Source organism: Megascapheus bottae, chromosome 3 (genome assembly GCF_031878675.1).
Source record: "Megascapheus bottae isolate mThoBot1 chromosome 3, mThoBot2.hap1, whole genome shotgun sequence".
In the NCBI taxonomy this organism is placed as follows: Eukaryota; Metazoa; Chordata; class Mammalia; order Rodentia; family Geomyidae; genus Megascapheus; species Megascapheus bottae.
The window spans coordinates 79,717,001-79,736,713 of NC_143511.1; the positions used below are offsets into that span (position 1 = coordinate 79,717,001).

Sequence of the window (19,713 nt, forward strand, 5' to 3'; positions counted from 1 at the left end):
ATAGGGAAGGCATTTCTTAGTTTTGGTAAAAACAAACAAAACCACAAAGGACGCTGATTAGTTTTACCTGAATCTGAATCTCTTCCCTCCATACCCAATACCCTCTGGGATGGAAGGAGTAGGAGACCTCATGAGACTTGTGCCCTACGTTTGTGATTGTACATAGACAATTCCCTGTGCATTCAAGGATCTCCTGTTTGGCTTAATGATCAGCTGTTGCCATTTACAAAAATCTTAATATGTTGAACCATAGAACACTGAATTTTAATTTTACATTAGGCCCCACTACTTATTAGTCAGCCCTAGAACTGGGTACGGCTCGGCTCATCAATCTGGGTAACACAGTTTGTAATCTGAATGAATGCAAACAGAGGAAACATTTTCAGAAGTAGTAGATAGATGGCAGTTGGTAACATTATCATGGGGCTGAGATTTGAAAGGATGCTAGGACATGAAAGACACAGCTCATTTTCCTTAAGCCCTCTCACATTCTAGTCCAACAGATATGCTTCTCAAAAGTTTCACAAATTTTAATGCCTGTCTTTATTTTTGAGAGTGACCAGGAGCAGCTAGCTGCCATGGAAAATGGTATATAAAAAGAAAATAACTTGTGGACTTGTGCCTTCAACTTTGAAAAAACAACTGGTTTTACAGAACTGGAAGCTGGTGTATGATTGCAAGCAATAAATCTCCTATACCCATGAGTTTCCAGTAATACATATGCACACTCTCTCCTCAAGTAGTAGAGAAAAGAAAAATGAACTTTTAGCAAAGAAACCTGTCAGTGCTGTGATGTTGACCCCAAGTAGCCATCTTATAAGCAAGATATCTTATTACACATTCCCTCATGTGGTATGAGGAATTGAGCCATTAACCCTTGTAGTATGCTGTAAAACTCATTAATACCATCAAATTATGAGGCAAACATTAGATATAACCAAAGTTCAAAGGTCAGGAGTTGAAGGTCAGAGGTTTGTAAGGATTCGGGGGTTGAAGGTCAGAGGTCAAAGTTCAAATGTTAAGGGTCAGAGTCGGGCCTGAGATCATGGGGTTAAAGGTTGAGGTCAAAGGTTATAGGTCACACGTCAGGTTTCGAGGGTCAGAGATCAAAGGCTGAAGGTCGGGTTTATTTGAATCTCCTCAGTCCTTTTTTTTTTTGTTTTTTGCTAGTCTTGGGCTTTAGCTCAGGACCTGAGCACCGTCCTTGGACTTTCTCAAGGTTAGAGTTCTACCACTTGAGCCTAAGCACCACTTCCAGCTTTTTTCTATGCATGTAGTATCAAGGAATTGAACCTGGGTATTCGTGCATGCTAGGCAAGCACTCTACCACTACTAGGCCAAACTCCAGGCCCCTCTCCTTTTTTTGATCAATCTTGCCAGGAGTCTGTCAATTTTGTTAACTCTTTCAAAAAAAAAACCCCAGTTTTGGGCCTGGAGTTTGGCCTAGTGGTTAAAGTGCTTGCCTAACATGCATAAAGACCTGGGTTCGATTCCTTGGTACCACATACATAGAGAAAAACCGGAAGTGGTGCTCAAGTGGTAGAGCTCTAGCCTTGAGAAAGTCCAAGGACAGTGCTCAGGCCCTGAGCTCAAGCCCAGGACTGGCAAAAAAAAAAAAAAAAAAAAAAAAAAAAGACAGCTTTTTGGTTTATTAATTTTATGTATAATAGACCTTATTTCAATATCAGAAATTTCAGATTTTATTTTTGCAAATTCTGTCCTTCTAGTTGCTTTAGATTTAATTTTTTCTTGGTCCTCCAGGTGCTTTAATTACTTTTTTAGGTTATTTGCATGAATTTCTTCCTTTTAATATGGGCTCCTAGGGAGATAAACTTGCCATTTAGGACTGCTTTTGTTGTGTCCAAGAGGTTCCTTTATGATGTATTTTCATTTTCATTGCATTGTAGGAACTTTCCAATTTCTTCTTTAATTTGTTCTGTATAACCCAGATGTTATTCAGTAGTGTACTATTCAGCTTCCATGTATTTGAGTGGTTTTACAGTGTACTATGTTATTCAGAACTAGTCTGATTCCACTGTGGCCAGATAGAATATAAGGGATTGTATCAGTCCTCTTATGTCTGCTTAAGTTTTTTGTGTGAACTATTATATGATCTATTTTGGAGAATGTTCCATGGGCTGCAGAGAAAAATGTATAGTGTTTTGCTGTTGGGTGAGAAACTGGATATCTGCTAAGTCCAGTTGGACTATGGAGTCATTTAACTCAGGTTTCTTTGCTTGTCCTTTGCTTGGTTGATCTATCCCTTGGAGAGATTGGTGTATTATAAGTCTCCCACTACAATTTTGTGTTTGAGACTATCTTTTCTTGACATCTTTAGGTGCTCTGATGTTTGATATGTATGTTTATGATTGTGATACTCTGGTTATTTATCAACCCCTTTATTAATATGTAGTGACCATCTTTATCTTTATGTACTGATTTTATTGAGAAGCTAATTTTGTCAGAAATTAAGATTGCTACTCCTGGCCTGGGAATTTGGCATAGCAGTAGAGTGCTTGCCTACCATGCACAAAAACTGGGTTTCAGTCCTAGGTACCATACACATAGAAAAGCCAGACGTGGTGCTGTGGCTCAAGTGGGACAGCGTTAACCTTGAGGAAGGCCCAAGGACAATGCTCTAGGCCTGAGTTCAAGCTCCAGGACTGGCAAAAAAAAAGATTGCTACTTCTGCTTTTTTGAATGGTGCATTGGCATGAAAAATTCTTTCCCATCCCTTCACTTGCAGTGAGGTGAGTCTCTTGGAGACAATAGATTGATGGATCTTGTTTTCTGATCCATTCTGCAGTTCTTTTACTTTTGATTGGAGAGTTGAGTCCATTGATGTTTAAGGTAATTATGGAGAAGTGAGTAGTGTTGGTTTATTTTTTTTTTTTGCCATTTCTTTATTCCTTCTGTGTTTCTCTCTCTTTTTTTTAAATACCCCTTTGTGCCTATTAAATTGCTTTGTTTTCTACTCCTTGTTTCTGTTTATTTAATATTTTCGGTAATGCTGGCTTAGTGTGCATAAATTCATATAATTCTTTTTTATGAAGTATTTTTGTTTCTTCATCGAATGTAAGTGCTAATTTCTCTGGACATATCAGTCTGGGTTGGCAGTTGTTGCTCTTCAGGGGTTGAATGATATTTTTCCATGCTCTTCTTGCATGGAGGGTTTATGTAGAGAGGTCTGCAATGATTCTTGTTTTCTTTCCATTGTAGTATAGCTCTTTTTTTTGTTTTTGCAGCACTTAGGATTAGCTCTTTGCTATTCAGGTCTAATGTTTTTATTATGATGTGTCTGGAAGAGTTCTTTCTGGGGTCTTGTTTATTAGGTGTTCTGTAGGCTTCTGTTATGTGTGTGAGATGTTCACTTTTGAGACCGGGAAAGTTTTCTGCTCTAATCTTGGTGAATAAGTGTTGCATTCCCTTCATTTGAAACTCCTTTCCTCGTGATTCCAATTGTACATAGATTACATTTCTTGGCTGTGTCTGCTAGTTCTTAGACTTCTCTTTGGAGAATTCGGAGTGATTTTTTTCAGATTAATGACTCTACTCCTGCTTCTGTGTTTTATCTTCTGTTCCTGATAATCTGTTTTCCATCTTTTTCTATTACCTATAGCATCTACTGTGTTGTGTTTTTTGGTTTGGGGGTTTCTTTTGCCAGTCCTGAAGCTTGAAGTTAGGGCCCGAGCATGTCCTTTGGCTTTCTCAAGGCTAGAGATCTACCACTGAGCCACATCACCACTTCTGGCTTTTTCTGTTTGTGGTACTAAGGAATCGAACCCTGGTCTTTTTGTGCATGCTTGACAAGCACTCTACCACTAGGCCAAACTCCTGGCCCATGTGGTTTGTATTATGAAAATTGAACCCTTCATGTTTTCTATGTCTGATCTGAAGGTGTTCATCTTTCCATCTAAAGAAGTGTAAAATTTGTCTAATTTTTGTCTCCATTTCTCTTTTAAAATAGAGAAATTCCTGTAATTTTTTCGGAATTCTCTTTTTATTTTGTTGGTCAGGTCTGATATCATCTCTTTAAATGGTTTCCTGTCTCCTATCTCTTCACTCTCAGTTCCTTTTGGAGTTTGCGTGAGACCGTGATTAAGTATACATTTAGTGATTTGTCTTTGTGACTTCTTCATTGGAACTTCAAGGCTTGCCAGTTATTGCTATTAGTTTGGTCTGTTGGTGGTCAGTAGGTGGTGGTCTTTACTCAGTCTTGGGCTGGTGGTTTTCTCTAGTATCTGCGTGTATGCATAGTTTTCAGCCTGATAGTACAGCCATTATGGGCCTACTAGCTGGTTTCTAGCAGCCAGGTCCAGCTATGGATGTGCACTTTGGCATTTCTGGAGTTGGGAGGAATGTAGGGCTGGTTTCCAGCAGGAGCATGGAGCCTTTGCTGACACGCCCACTGGTTCTCAGAGGTGGCTCACAGTTGTTTGTGTGTATGCCTGGGATTCAGCTAGATAGCGCAATTGTTGCTGGCTTGTCCACCAGGTTCCCAGAAGCAGGGCCCAGCTATTGATGTACGCTTTTGGTTTTATTGCTGTGGGACAGGGCACACACCTGATTCCCAGTATGAGCGTGTAGCTGTTGCTGGCACACCCCCCTGCTCTGAGTGGTGGCTGGCAGTTGCTATCCATGCACATGCCTAGGTCTCAGCTGGCTAGCTCACTGTTGCTACCCTGAATACCTGATGTCAGCTATTGCTGACATGCCCACTGGTTCCCATTGGTTCCCAGCCGTTGTGCACAGTTGTTGGCTATACCCATACCTATGACTTAGCTAGATAGCACCACTGTTGATGGCTTGCCCACCTGGTGCCCAGCAGTGGGGCCCAAATCAGTGTGCGCTTTTGGGTATTCTGCAGTAGGGTGGAGTGCACACTCAATTCCGGGTCAGAGTGTATGGCCTTTGCTGGTGCACCCACAGGTTCCCAACAGTGGCTCACAGTTGCACACCTTGGTTTCAGGCAGCAACTGTTGCTGGTTTGCTTGCCCAGTTCCTTGCAGCTGGGCCCAGCTGTAGATGTGCGCTTTCAAGATTTCTGCAGTAGGGTGAGTGCATTTCTGGAAGTGCTTGGCCCTTGCTGGTATGCCCTCCAGTTCCCAGCGGTGACTCAAGATTACTGTTTCTGCTCTTTCTGTTTTTCTGTAATAGGGCAGAGCAAACACCTGATTCCCAGTAGGAGCATAGGGCCGCTGTTGCCTGTGTGCCATCTGTGTCTCAGCTAGGTAGACCCACTGTTGCTCCCTTGCCTACCAGCTCCCAGCAGCGGAGCGCCCTGCCAGTTATTAATCCACACACACACACACGTGTGTGCACACACCCCTACCCATACATGCCTCCCTGATAGTGCTGTGGGAATGCTGGATCTTAGTGCCATCTGTCTCCAGTCTCTATAGCCTGGGGAAGGGACTGTGAGGGGGAGCAGGACTCTGGGCCCCTTGTCTCCCCAATGTTTGCTGTTCCTTCATGGGCAAGAATGAGAGGGATCTGGGTTAGGTTCTATAGCATGCCACCAGCACTGCTCTCCTGAGAGGGGTAGGGCCGTAGGGGGATCCTGGTGGACTACTCACTGATCCTGGGTCTAGCTGTGGGCTGTCCTGTGGTGTTAAAGGCTCCTTCCTGGTCTGTGTGTCTCCTCTCTGGTGTCAGCCACTGTCTGTGTTGTCCAGAGCCCAGGTTGTATGAGTTTCCTGTGTCTGGATTCAGCAGTCTGATGGAATGCTGGGTTTCCTGGTCCCCCTGTGCTGACACTGCTTTTGCACCTCTGAGGCTCCATGGCAAGGAGTGGGGGAGGGGTCCTCAAGGTTCATTTTCTTTGAGTGCATGGGTTAGGAGCTTTTTCTGCTTTTCTTTTCCAGTTCATATAGTTCTCTGTTCTTTCCTAGTTTCATAGCTGTTGAATTCTTAGGGGAGTTAGCTCCTTGGACCCCCCAACACTCAATCACTCTCTCTGTGTCTCTGTCTCTGTCTCTGTCTCTGTCTCTGTCTCTCTCTCTCTCTCTCTCTCTCTCTCTGTCTCTCTCTCTGTCTCTGTCTCTCTCTCTGTCTCTGCCTCTCTCTCTCTCTCTGTCTCTCTCTCACTCTCTCAAGAGCCAGGCTGGGTCCCTCCCCAATGTTTCCATGCCATCTTCCTTCTCCACATATCCCTATCTTAAAGTGTAGGGAATTTTCTTAGGGAGAGCACTGTCAGTATTTATCTGGACAGAAGTGTTGAAGTCTTGACATATAATCCCTTGGAACCTTAAGCTTTCATTGTGCAATTATATGAAAATATTACCACATAAGGTGGTTAGGACTCCTGACTAAAGTCCTGTTTGTCTTGCTACTTTATAGGGTGTAGGTACTAATGAGATTAAGACAATGGATCATAGGAGAAGAAATGTATATATATATATATATGTATAATGTGTGTATATATACATAAATATATATAGAAAGATAGATATAGATATATATAAAACATGAGAGGCCCAAAGAGATATCAATCATAGAAGACTATAGAACAGTAAAGAAAAAGCTCTTCTTTCTTTTGGTGCAGCATCCACCCTTTCATCCCTATTGGAGCAGGACAGGCTGTTCAGCATTGAGCACCACATAAGTTAGTCGGAGCTTGGCATCCTATGTGTCTGGGACAGACAGGTTGTCAATGTGACAAAAAGCAGAAGAATTAGTCTTCTTAAGAGGCAGCAAGAATGGAGATGACCACCTGAGATGTCAGTGTGCCCTTCTCATACTTTGTCCCGGTAGGAGTTCCAGGAAGCAGAGAAATTCAGCAGGAAGGCAGCACAAGCAGCTAAGGACCTAACCCGAGCAGAGGCAGAAATCGAGCTCCTGCAGAATCTTCTCAGGGAGAGAGAGGAGCAGGTCAGTATTGGTATTTGAAACCTCCCTTACTGGGTCCTTCTCTGTGCCGAAAGACTAAAGTACTGAAATTGATATCTCAGTTTGCAGTGAAGGGGAATTCACAGTCAGTACTTCATCCTCTACTGTATGTCAGATGCAGTACAGTTTAAATATAAGGAATAAATGTAAGGTAGCTTCCTCACTGGTAAAATAAATAAAAATTAAAAAATTATAATTAGCTTGAAAGTGTAAGTGCATCTGGGAAATAATTCACTCCTTATTGCTAAGTTTGTATGTTTTTTTTTTTTATAAATAGTTTCAGATTGAGATGGAGAAAGCAGATGTAGGTACTAGACAATCAAACTTACAAGTGCTGGAAATCAAGAAATTGAAAGAGACAATGGAGAGGCAAAGGACAGAGATCACAAGGCTTCGGAATTTACTAGACCTCACTGGAGATGGTAAAGTATTAGGCTTTGATTTTGTGTTTTTGTAGTTATAAAATTAATCCCAGGGGCCAGGAGTTTGACCTAGTGATAGAGTGCTTGCCTAGCATGCACGAAGACCCGGGTTTGATTCCTCAGTACCACATACATAGAAAAAAGCTGGAAGTGGTACTGAGGCTCAAGTGGTAGAGCTCAGACCCGAGCTCAAGCCCAGGACTGGCAAAAAAAAAAAAAAAAAAAAAAAAAAAAATTAATCCCATTCCTGGCTTGGATAGCTATAGTAATTAACAAATTAAAAGAATTTAGAAAACATTTTTAAGTATGGTATTGAGAGATTTGTTTAATTTTAGAGGGAATGTTGACAGATCTGTTCACTTTCTCTAGTAGTAGTTTGTGGCCAAAGGAGATGTGTCTGTCCTCTTAGTTTTAGCAAAACTCAGTTACCATAGGCAGGCTGAAAGTCAGCGTTGATGAACTCACAAGACTCACAGGTTCTTGTTTGTTGAGAGAGAAAGTAAGTATATGATTTCATGGAATGGCTTTCCTTTACAGATAACAAAGGAGGCTTTGAAAATATTTTAGAAGAAATCTCTCAACTCCGACAGGAAGTTTCTTTTCAGAATGATTACATCAGCAGCATAGCAGATCCTTTCAAAAGACAAGGCTGTTGGTATTTTATGCCACCACCACCATCATCATCAAAAGTAGGAATTCTGTGGTTCTTTAATTGTATACAATTGAATAAAACGTAACATTACCCCCTTCTTTCCACTTGTGAACATTTGCTAAGAACATGTCTATACTAAGCCATGCATTGAAGGCTTTTGTGATTGACATGAAAAGAGGGTCTTCTCATGGATGATAGTAGTTGCTTTTACATGGTCAGTTACTCTGTTGTGGAGCTCCCTGACAGGGGATGCTATATAAGAGCCCAGAGTGGAAATGTGTTATTTGAAGGCTCAGATAGAAAAAAATAGATACAATGCTTTCACTTCTTTTTAACAGTCAGTACTAAAGTCTAGTCCAGGTTCTGGGCAGTACCTGATAAAGGATACAGCCCCTGCCTTCAGAGAACTCACAGGCCATGCCCAGTGTACTTGCTCAACAGTGACATACATGTGACTTATGGATCTAAGTTCTGAGAAGTATTAGGGTTTCATCTCATGAGGAAGCTCAAGAAGGAAAGCTTGCTGGTGCCAGTGGATCACACCTAAAGCTCTAATCCTAGCTACTTAGAAGGTTGAGATCTGAGGATCATGGTTTGAAACCAGCATAGGCAGGAAAGTCTGTGACACTCTTATCTCTAATTAGCCACAGACATAGTCAGAAGTGGGGCTGTGGCCCAAGTGGTAGAGTGCTAGCCTTGAGCATAGGCTCTGAATTCAAGCCCTAGGGTTAGGGAAAAAGAAAAAGAAGAAGGAAGGCTTCACGTGTGGGAATGGGAAGGTGAGGTTAGCACTTAGGAAGCAGACAGGAAGCTGCATGTGTGGATTAGGGCAATAAGCTTAGCTATGGCAAGGAACCTTGTTCTCAGCTTTATTGAGAAGAGTGAAAAATAAAAAACTTGAAAATAGATTGGGATCATGCTTCTTTCAATAGGATCATAACATCCATTTCATTTATTTATGTCATAGGAAACTGGGGTGGATGTGTATTTATGATCAGAGTTTAGAAGAGTGTTCGGACTGAATACCAAGGCTAGGCTTGTAACCCGATGAACTTTTTTTTTTTTTTTTTTTTTTTGTGGGTCTTGAACTCCGCTTGGGTGCTGTCCCTGAGCTCTTCAGCTCAAGGTTACCACCCTCCCCCTGGGCCTAGGTGATGTCCCTAAGCTCTTCAGCTCGAGGCTACCTTCCTACCCTGGAGCCAAGCCCTACTTCCCATTTTTTTTTTTTTTTAGAGGTTAATTGGAGATAAGAGTCTCAGAATCTTTTGTGCCCAGGCTGAACCTTGATCCTCAGATCTCAGCCTCCTGAGTAGCTAGGATTCCAGGTGTGAGCCACTGCACCCAGCACAAGAAGAACTTTTTGTGTAGGTGTTTGAACTCATTCAAGTGAATGATGGAAGAAGCCAGAACCAGATCAGTAGAACTAGGAGGGAAGTGATAGGACTGAGGGATCAAAAGCCAGGTGCTGGTGGCTCACACCTGTAATCTTAGCTATTCAGAGGCTGAGATCTAAGAATCTTAATTCAAAGCCGGCCAGGTAGGAAAATTGGTAAGACTCTATATCTCCAATTAGCCACTAGAAAATGAGAAGTAGCGCTATGGCTCACATTGGTAGGGTGCTAACCTAAGCAAAAGAACTTAGGAATAGTACCCAGGCTCCAGGATGCTGACAAAAGAGGCAGTGGGGAGGGAAGACAACAAAATGGTCAGATTTTGGTGACTGAATGTGGGAGTGGAATTTGAGCAATATACATCTAAATCAGAAAGGCTGGGTAACAATCCACTGGTTAGCTGAAGAGCAGGGAGTCAGGGAGAATCTGTTCAGACACACTGGATCCCAGGGACCTAACTATAGGTTTAACTAGAACCTGAAGGGTAGAGACAGATTCCTCTAGAAATCTGCAAGAAGCTAATATCCTGAGTACAGCCAGCCTGGAGGTGAAAGTGATATAAATTAGAGCAAAACACTATAAGCTTGAGTCTATCTTCAGATAGATCTCTAGACTGGGAAATGGAAAAAATAGCAGTGACACTTTACAGCCTTTCCAAGCTCCCAGGACAGCAGGAGATTATGTATCTCCAGGCTCCCTGGACTATTTGTTGGATTTCTTTGTCTCAGTTGCTGGGTTAAGGAAAGGCAGAAGACCACTAAGTGAAGGTGAGTATTAGGAGAAGAAAGACTGATACCCAGTGATAGGATCACTTACAAAAACTGTGTTTCATCTCTCTTGTGGAGAATTGAAACATAAAATTATCCCAGCCAACATTTTGGTGTGGCCAAGGACTTGCTATTCCTAGAAAACTGTACCAAAAGACCAAATAGAAGATGGGTACTCTAAAATAATTTCTAAAGAGAAATAGATCAGTTTGGTCACTTTTTCCACACCTCAAGCTCTTTACTTTCACAAACCAGAGAAATGTAAATTAACTGAGTTCTGTGTATGGAACTGGGTAATCCATTCTCACCTTAGTGAAAAAGAAGCAAAATGGGCCAGGCTTGGTGACACATGCCTTTAATCCCAGCTCCTAAGGGGTGGAGGAGATCAAGATTCTGGGCCAAAAAATTAGTAAGATTCCATCTCAGTCAGGAAGCTGAAAGTGGCATTGGATACCATGTGGTCCCAGTGACTTGGGAGATCATAGGTTGCAGATTGCAGTCCAAGGCTAGCCCCTGGCAAAAATCATGAGACCCTACCTGAAAATAACTAAAATGAAAAAGGGCTGGTGGGGGGTGGGGGTGACTCAAATGGTAGAGAATCTACAATAGTATGAAGTCTCTCTATCATTTCTTTTAGGTTTCCAGTCATGGTTCCCAGGCCACCAAGGACTCTGGGGTAGGCCTAAAGTACACAGCCTCAACTCCTCTTAAGAAACCGTCAGCTGGCCAGCCGGAGGGGAACGAGAGTAGTAGGCTGCCTCCTGCTGCAGGATACTGGGTCTATTCACCCATCAGAAGTGGGTTGCATAAATCTTTTTCAAACAGAGGCAAGTCACATCACTGAAGAGAAGTTGCATTTCTTCTGTCTGGTACCCTAAGAACCATAGTCACAGTCCAAAGACCCTAGCTTGCTCTGTAACATTCTCTCTGATCTCATCTTGGCCAGTCACTTCTGTCTTATATCCCATAACATACCTGACAACATAAGATTCTCATGGTGTGCCAGGCTCCTCAAATCTTGGCTATTTTCCTACTTTGTTGTTGGGGATGGAACCTAAAGCTGTATGCATGCTCATCAAGTTAGCTGTTTACCGCTGAGATAACATGCTGAGCTCCAGACCACTGTCTGGAATGTCTTTTTTCCTTCTTCTTCCAAACCAGTTGCTACTCCATCCTTTAATAAGACCCAGATTGTCAAACAATACTCCTTTTCTGGAGCTTTTCTCCATCCTGCAACCTTCAAATCAGCTGAGCAGCAGCTTTGTTTGTAACCTTGGATCCCGGGGTTTTGGATCCTTGTATTATGGCATTGACTTTGGGACAATAAAAAGTAATTCTCAGGACTGTCTTTCAAAGCTTTAGTGGGAAGAGTCAGACCTAGATGTCCCTGCTCTTGCAGTTAGTAACTGCAAATTATTTGTGCTGCTCTGAGACTGTGAGTTTACAAAAAGTGCATACTACCATCTAAGGATTTGTTGACCTATTTTTTGGACTGGGAATCTAGTGATGATAGAGTATTTTCTAGTGTATATAAGACCCTGGATTTAATCCCCCAAACTACAAAAGATAGAAAATATTGAGCACCTTGACTGTGCTTGGATTTTTGTTGTCAGTGATAAATATAATTCCTGCTTTTAGGGGAGATAAGTAACAAACAGTCACATGGAAGAGTGCTGTTACACGTCCATGCAATAGTGAGTAGGCCTGTTTGAACTCATAGCATGTTTCTGTTGATCTTCTGTGTAATATGAAGATAGCACCCACATCATGCAATCATACTGTATAGAAAATAGCAGGAAGATTGTGTGAATGAATGACATCCTAAGATAGGCATAAGAAAAACTCAAATACTGGTTGCTGAAAATACTTTGAATCAATTTTTTTTTGGTAGTACTTGAAGTCAGGACCTCAAAAGTGCTAGTCAGGCACTTTGCCACTTGAACAACTCTGCCAGCTCCTTTTGCATTGGTTATTTTTGAAATAGGGTCTCAGTTGATGATCAGGCAAGTCTGGACTGTGTTCCTTCTATTTGTATTTCCCTGTATTGCAGGGCTGCAACCAGTGACCACAACTGGTCAGTAGTTGAGATGGCGTTTCACAAATTTCTTTATTCTTTTTTCCCCTGGATAGCCCGTCTCTACCTCTCCAGTAGATTGGAATTACAGGTTTAAGCCAATGTACCAAGCATGAATCTGTGTTATGATCTGCTTTTGACCTTTATTGATTTTGTTCTTCCATTGTAATATGTTGTTATACCAGCTATTGTTTCCTCCAAAGTCTGTATACCTGGTAACAGTTTTTGGTCTATTTCTTTGAAGATGCTAACTGTGAAGGAGAAAGCCAGGAAGAGAGTGGGCTAGATGACCAAGAGGAGCCCTCATTTGTGCCTCCTCCTGGATATATGATGTACACTGTGCTTCCTGATGGGTCTCCTGTTCCACATGGCTTAGCCCTATATGCACCGCCTCCTCCCTTGCCAAACAACAGCCAGCCTCTCACTCCTGGAACTGTTGTTTATGGCCCACCTCCGGCAGGAGCCCCCATTGTATATGGACCTCCACCCCCCAACTTCCCAATCCCCCTCATCCCCATGACCATACTGCATTGCAATGTCCCGGAGCACCATAACTTGGTAAGTAAAACAGTATATCTGTCCACACTATTTCCATGGGTGCCAGAGGAGAGTGTACACTAATGAGTTAACTATTTATGAATGGGTTATCTCACAAAAGTGTGATTTTAAGACTTACATTCAAATTGGCACACATATTGCAATAACATTGTGAACAGTCTCAAGAATCCCAGACTTACCAAAACCTGATTGGAAATAATTCTCAAACAAAAATGCTTTCAGTCTAGAAATTAACCATTTTTATGCATTTTTCTATTGACAAGTGTTGTACTAATATATATATATATTCATACACTAATACCTATAACTTGTACACACATAGTTATTCATATATACATATATGCATTTAAGTAACATACAGCACAGCAAGTTTTGCTGGAAATTATCTGTTAATTACTGTCAGTTTATATTTATAATTTTTTTTTTTTGCCAGTCCTGGGCTTGAGCTCAGGGCCTGAGCACTGTCCTTGGACTTTCTCAAGGCTAGAGCTCTACCACTTGAGCCTCAGCACCACTTCCGGCTTTTTTTTTTGTATGTATGTGGTACCAAGGAATCGAACCCAGGTCTTCGTGCATGGTAGGCAAGCACTTTAACCACTAGGCCAAACTCCTGGCCCTATAGTTATTTTTGTGTATACCATTTTGAGTTGTTTTTCTGTTTAATGTTACAAGAATACTCATAGTTATACAAATATAACAAAGCCTTTATTTGTAGGTTCTATAGCTATGTATAAATTTGTACCATTTGATATTTGTTTGTGGGTTAGGTACAAGAAATTATTACAATCCAGTCACCAGATAGATTGCTAACTTTTGCCTTTAAAAGTAATAAAAGTACATTCTAAGCACTTCTTTCAGACTCCCAAGCTCCTGGATGTTTCATTTTCCTCCCCTCCCTAGCATATTGAGGGAAAAATAAAGGCTAAGATACTTTTAGTCAATCACATCACTGTGCCATTTTAATAAGTCAAACTAATTTCAAAAGGTATGAGTACATATACATTATTTTTTTTATTATTATTATTATTATTATTATTATCATTATTATTTGTGGGTCATGGGGCTTGAACTCGGCCTGGACGCTGTCCCTGAGCTCTTCAACTTAAAGTTACCATCCTACCCTGGAGCCAAGCCCCACTTCCTATTTTCTAGAGGTTAATTTGAGATGAGTCTCAGGTCCTTTTGTTCTTGGGTTGGCTTTGAACTTTGAACCTCAGATCTCAGCCTCCTGTGTAGCTAGGATTACAGGCGTGAGCCACCATGCCTGGCTTGTATTTATATTATTATCAGTGATACACTGTGGTTTTTTACTGTTTTCTTTGGGGGGTCGAGAGGGGCATTACTAATGTTTTAACTCAGGTATTTGCGAAGCTGATACTCTGCCACTTAAGGTAAACTGCTAACATTTTTTTTTAAGATCTTATGAATTTTTCTTCTCAGGCTGGTCTCAAACCATAGTCCTTCTCCCATCCTCCCAAGTAGCTAGAATTACAACCTAGAATTACAACCTGTTGCCTTGTAGATTTTCAATGCACATTGTAGTTCCTAGCAATGATACCTGTTCAACATCTATTGATCACTTAAAAAGTCATTCTTTCACTCTCCTGAAACGTGCCCACTGCTTATATAGTTTTCTGGATGTGGTTTTATATCTGTCTACATTTGCATATACTAGTTTTTAAGCCTGGGGCTCATTCATTCTTCAAACCCCAGGCAAACTGCCTTTCCTTCTGGGCAGCCATCTCAGACACTCCAGACACTCTAGAATTCTCTGAGACAGATAATCTGATACAAAAGGCTTGGTAAATGCAACTAGTTGCGCTGATAGAACTGCAAAGTTCTGTTAGTTCACTACCATGGCATGTGAAAAACTAGATTTAATTTTTTTAATTAACTTTATTTAATTTTTTTCATACTAAAGTCTTAAAATCTACCATCAGTTTTTTATCAGCTTCACTTTAACCAGTTAAAATCCCTTGGTCAGGAAAGGGGAGATTGCCTCTCATGTTTCGGTACATTACTGTTTTGCTTTGGTTTGGTTTTTTTCTTCAGGAAAAAGAAGTTTCTAGATTAGAAGATATAATGCAGCATTTAAACTCAGAGCAACAAGAAGAGTGGCCACGAGCATCTAAGCATCGGTCTGAGAACGAAGTGGAAGAGCTGCATCATAATATTAATGATCTTTTGCAAGAGAAGAAAGAGTTAGAACTTGAAGTAGAAGAATTGCATAGAGCCATCCAAAAACATCAACAGCGAAAGTAATTATTATTAGTCATTATGCTTTTATAAGTCAGATAATTCTATAACTTATGTTTTTATTCATTAAGATATCCTAATTTTTAAATAAAACTCTTTGAGGTATTAGAGATGTTGTAGGTCTGAACTGCACCAAACAGTAACCACTAATCATCTGTGGCTAGGAGTGCTAAAAATGTGGACATTATGGCAATTCAGGAATAGAATTCCAATTATTTTAATAGCCACTTGATAACTATCATTTTGGACAGTTCAGGTCTTTAAGTCTTTTAGGAAAATAATCCATATCAGCGCTTGCATTCCCATGTGGAGATTAACGCAGTCCTCTTCACTAGCTACCCTAGAGAAAATAGGGCAGGGTTCTCCACCCTCACTCACCGAGGCACCCATTTGACCTCCTTGACTGTGTTTACAAAGAGCTTTCTATTCATCCCTTTCTGTCATTTTCGGTGCTGCGGCCTTTCATCAGTTGCATTCTAGATCACTGTAGTAGTTTCTGTACTGTTCTCCCATGACTAAATGCTTTCTCTCCTCTGTTATGACACACTGGGGAATCATTTCAGCAAAATATAAATATACACTTCCCCCCAACACTCACATTCTGCACCCAGCGGCCTTTGTTAGCTGCTCTACCCCACTGTGCTTGGTCAAGGCCACTTGATTTCCTGTAGTCTTCTCTAGCACATTGCCCCACACCTTGCACATGTTGTGCCTAAAATTGTGCTTCTGCCTGAAAAGCCCTCTGCACCCCCTGCCTCACTCCACCTTAACTATCAGGGATATCCTTAACACCAAATCTTCTCAGGCACTCACACCATTTGTAGAAACAACTCCATTGTGTGTGTGTGTGTGTGTGTGTGTGTGTGTGTGTGTGTGTTGACCAGGCTTGGGGCTTGACCTCAGGGCCTGGGCACTGTCCTTGGACTTTCTCAAGGCTAGAACTCTACCACTTGAATCACGGCACCACTTCTGTCTTTTCTATGTATGTGGTCCTAAGGAATCAAATCCAAGTCTTCATGCATGCTAGGCAAGCACTCTACCACTAGGTCAAAGTCCCAGCCCCTTCATCATATGTTTTATGCTAAGAGTTTATTGCCAGAAACAAACATTATGTGTTCTGTAAAAAGGTAGACATTGACTTTACACTTAATCAGAGGTAGCTGCCTCTCTTGTCTTAGATCAGATAAAATGAAGAAATTGCTCTGCATCTTCTAAAGTGTGCATACTCTATATTTAAAATCATTAAATCTTTCTATAACTTTTTAAGGGACTTCATTGATGGAAATATTGAGAATTTAATGACTGATCTAGAAATAGAAAAATCACTCAAACACCATGAAGATATTGTAGAAGAAATTGAATGTGTAGAGAAGACCCTTCTGAAACGTCGCGCAGAACTCAGGGAGGCTGACCGCCTCTTGGCAGAGGCTGAGAGTGAACTTGCATGCATGAAAGAGAAGGTGTGTCCTATTGTGGGTTTGGGCAAGAGTTCATTGTGAGTGGCACTTAGTGTTGTTGCAGGTTTCCTAAGAGAACAGGTGTGATAAAATCATACCTGTTCAAGTCAGACTAGCTGGGTTTTAGGCTGGACTCTGGTAATTAAACAGCTGTGAGAATCTGGGCAGGAAACTTACATCAGGCTTTTCTTTCCTTCTCTGTAAGTTCAGACTAAGAATATTTCAGCTGTTCGATATAAATTAAGTGGAATAGCAGGTCTGAAGCTTCTGAGTTATTTCTACATGTCCTGCTTCCTTATCCTTGAGTGCATACGTTTAAAAATTATTTGTGGGGGTAGAGTTTCTGCAATCTTTTTTTTCTTTGCGCATGCATGAGAGAGAGAGAGAGAGAGAGAGAGAGAGAGAGAGAGAGAGAGAGAGAGAGAGAGAGAGTGTGTGTGTGTGTGTGTGTGTGTGTGTGTGTGTGTGTGTGCACATGCATGTACATGCTGGTCCTGGAGCTTCAAGTCAGGGCTTGGGGACTGGCCCTGAGACCTACCAACTCACAGTTCCACTTTTGGCTTTTTTGTCGTAATTTGGGGATAAGGGTCTCATGGACTTTCTTACCCAGGCTGGCTTTGAACTGTGATCCTCAGATCACAGTAGCTAGGAGTATAGGTGTTAGCTATCAGTGCTTAGTTCTGCCAACCTTGTTTTAAACACAGACTTGTGCAGGTTTAAAGTTTAGGAAATCACTTTGCATCTTTTAGGTTGTTGGGTTACAAGTATGCATACTGTCTACATTTAAAATCGTTCATTGTTTATATAACTGTTTAGGGACTTCACTGATGTTGATGTTGAGTAGACTTCATAAATCATGCTTTTCTTCAAATTATAAATGAAGATAATAACCTAATATTTTTAGTTCCTGGGCAGTGGATTTCTGTTAAATAGATCCAAGTTGAAATGATGAGAAGAAATAGGAATTTCTAAGCTATTTCATGTGAGATTTTTTTTTTTAATGGTCCTGGGGCTTAACTCTGAGCCTGGACACAGTCCTTACGCCTCTTTGTGCTCAAGACTAGTACTCTACCACTTGAGTCACAGCCCTACTTCTGGCTTTTTATGATTAGTGCTTGCCTAGCACACATGAAGCCTTGGATTCGATTCCTTGGTACCACATACACAGAAAAAAGCCAGAAGTGGTGCTATGATGGCTCAAATGGTAGAGTGCTAACCCTGAGAAAGCTCAAAGGCAGTGCCCAGACCCTGAGTTCAAACCCCAGGCCTTTGGGGATGGGGGGAATCTTACGGACTTTCCTGTCCAGGCTGGCTTCAAATCGTGATCCTCAGATTTCAGCGTCATGATGCTAGGGTCACAGGCATGAACTACTGAGATAGCATTCTTTTTGTGTGTGGAGAGTGGTGGGGGAGTGGGGGGAGTAGGAGGGGGGTTCTGGGGCTTGGACTCTGGGTCTGGGCATTGTCCCTAAGCTCTTCAGCTCGAGGCTACCACCCTACCTCTTGAGCCACAGTACCACTTTCCATTTTCTAGTGGTTAATTGGAGATTAGAATTTCTCAATCTTTAGTGCCTAGGCTGGCTTTGAACTATGATCCTCAGATCTCAGCCTCCAGAGTAACTAGGATTACAGGTGTGAACTACCATGCCTGGCTAGCATTCTTTTTTTTTTTTTTAATATTAAGGAACTGTACATCTTTACATAACACAAAAGAAAGTTGTGGAGGAAAGGGAGCCTCTTTTTACTGAGCCCTTACTATTGTTGATTTATAAGTACCACTTTATTTAACCTTTGTGGTAATTTGTGTACCTCAGTGTATAAATGTAGTTCAGAGAAGCTCTTTAACTGAGTGTTTAGAGTCACGCAGCTGAAGTTCTACCTCTCCAACAGCTTTTTCAGTTAGGCAAGAATTCCAGGATAAAACTAGAAATACTCAGAAACTTCTATCTTCACACTGTTATTTCAACTAAAGTCTATTTAGCTTTATAATAGAAATTGATTGCTAAGTTACTTTTTTTTTTGCCAGTTCTGGTGCTTGAAATCAGGGTCTAACCACTGTCCTTGGGCTTTCTCAAGGCTAGAGCTCTACCACTTGAGCCACAGCACCACTTCCAGTTTTTTCTGTGTATGTGGTACCAAGGAATCGAACCCAGGGCTTCATGCATACTAGGCAAACACCACTAGGCCAAACTCCCAGCCCATTAAGTTACTTTTAAATAACTGAAATTGAATGTCTTGTTTTTAAAAAAAATATATATGAGTGATGGCTTTACTAATAAAAAAATGTCTTCATGTCTTTTTCAGATGAACAGTCCCATTAAGTAGCATGTTAGAGTCTGTGACACAAAATAGGTGTTAGAACTAGAGAAAAATTATCACTTGTAGCTAAAAAGCAGTAGATGTCTCTGGTACGAGGCAAAGTTAGTAAGTATACCAAGGCTTCACACTTCCTTTCAGTCTCCCACAATGACTCAGAAGACAGCTTGGTATGGAGGAGGAAGTAGCTGCACTTTATGTGGAATGTGCCAGACATGCTGAAGCCTATTACAGGAGACTAAAAGTTATTTAGCACTGTGGCCCTGTGGCACTGTGTATGTAGTAAGTTTGTTCATTGCTTACTGATGAGCTAATGGAGACCAGCTATATGAAATGGGAAGATGTGAAGTGAAATGGCTAGCTCTGGACTTGCCAGCTCTCTTGCATCCAAGAGATATTCAATAGGCAGATTTAACATGAAGGCTCCTCCAGCTTCAGTAAAACTGTAGAGCTTGCTTCAGTTTTGTGGCTGACGGTGAGCAAGTCAGTACCCAACCAAGCGCAAACCAAGTTCTGTTTTCAGACTTCTGATAGTGTTATAGCTTCTTCTTATAGCCAGAAGAAGAAACCAGGGTGAGTTTTAAGTGGTTTTATGCCAAATCTTGTCTAGAAACTTTTAAATACTTGAATTTCATATTTGTGTTTCTTAATCATAATTAAATCACATGATTTTTCACTTACCCTGACAATATATAGAGTACAGCAAGAATCTCTGTGTAGAGAGAATCTTGGTAAAGTCATGTCATGGCAATTAAATTGGGTAGTTCTCATGCAATCAAATAACGATACCATAAATTTCCTTAAAATAAAACTACATCTTACATCTCACTATCTAAATGATTAGGGTTGGGAGAGGGGTGTTTCATTTTGTTTTGTTTCTGCTGATACTGAGGCTTGAACTTAGAGGCCCATACTTCTTTTTATTCAAGGCT

At 41.2% G+C, this 19,713-nt stretch overlaps 1 protein-coding gene across 1 annotated transcript in view; it reads left to right on the forward strand.

The window, feature by feature from the left end:
- The window catches only part of Cntrl (centriolin), an 89,040-nt gene that overhangs the window by 48,118 nt on the left and 21,209 nt on the right, over positions 1-19,713 (forward strand). Inside the window, exons 20-26 of the mRNA XM_090330549.1 lie at positions 6,754-6,870; positions 7,166-7,310; positions 7,848-7,999; positions 10,758-10,947; positions 12,439-12,752; positions 14,805-15,010; positions 16,276-16,468. Of these exons, the coding sequence (XP_090186675.1) occupies positions 6,754-6,870; positions 7,166-7,310; positions 7,848-7,999; positions 10,758-10,947; positions 12,439-12,752; positions 14,805-15,010; positions 16,276-16,468 (1,317 nt within the window). The remainder of the gene's footprint in view (positions 1-6,753; positions 6,871-7,165; positions 7,311-7,847; positions 8,000-10,757; positions 10,948-12,438; positions 12,753-14,804; positions 15,011-16,275; positions 16,469-19,713) is intronic.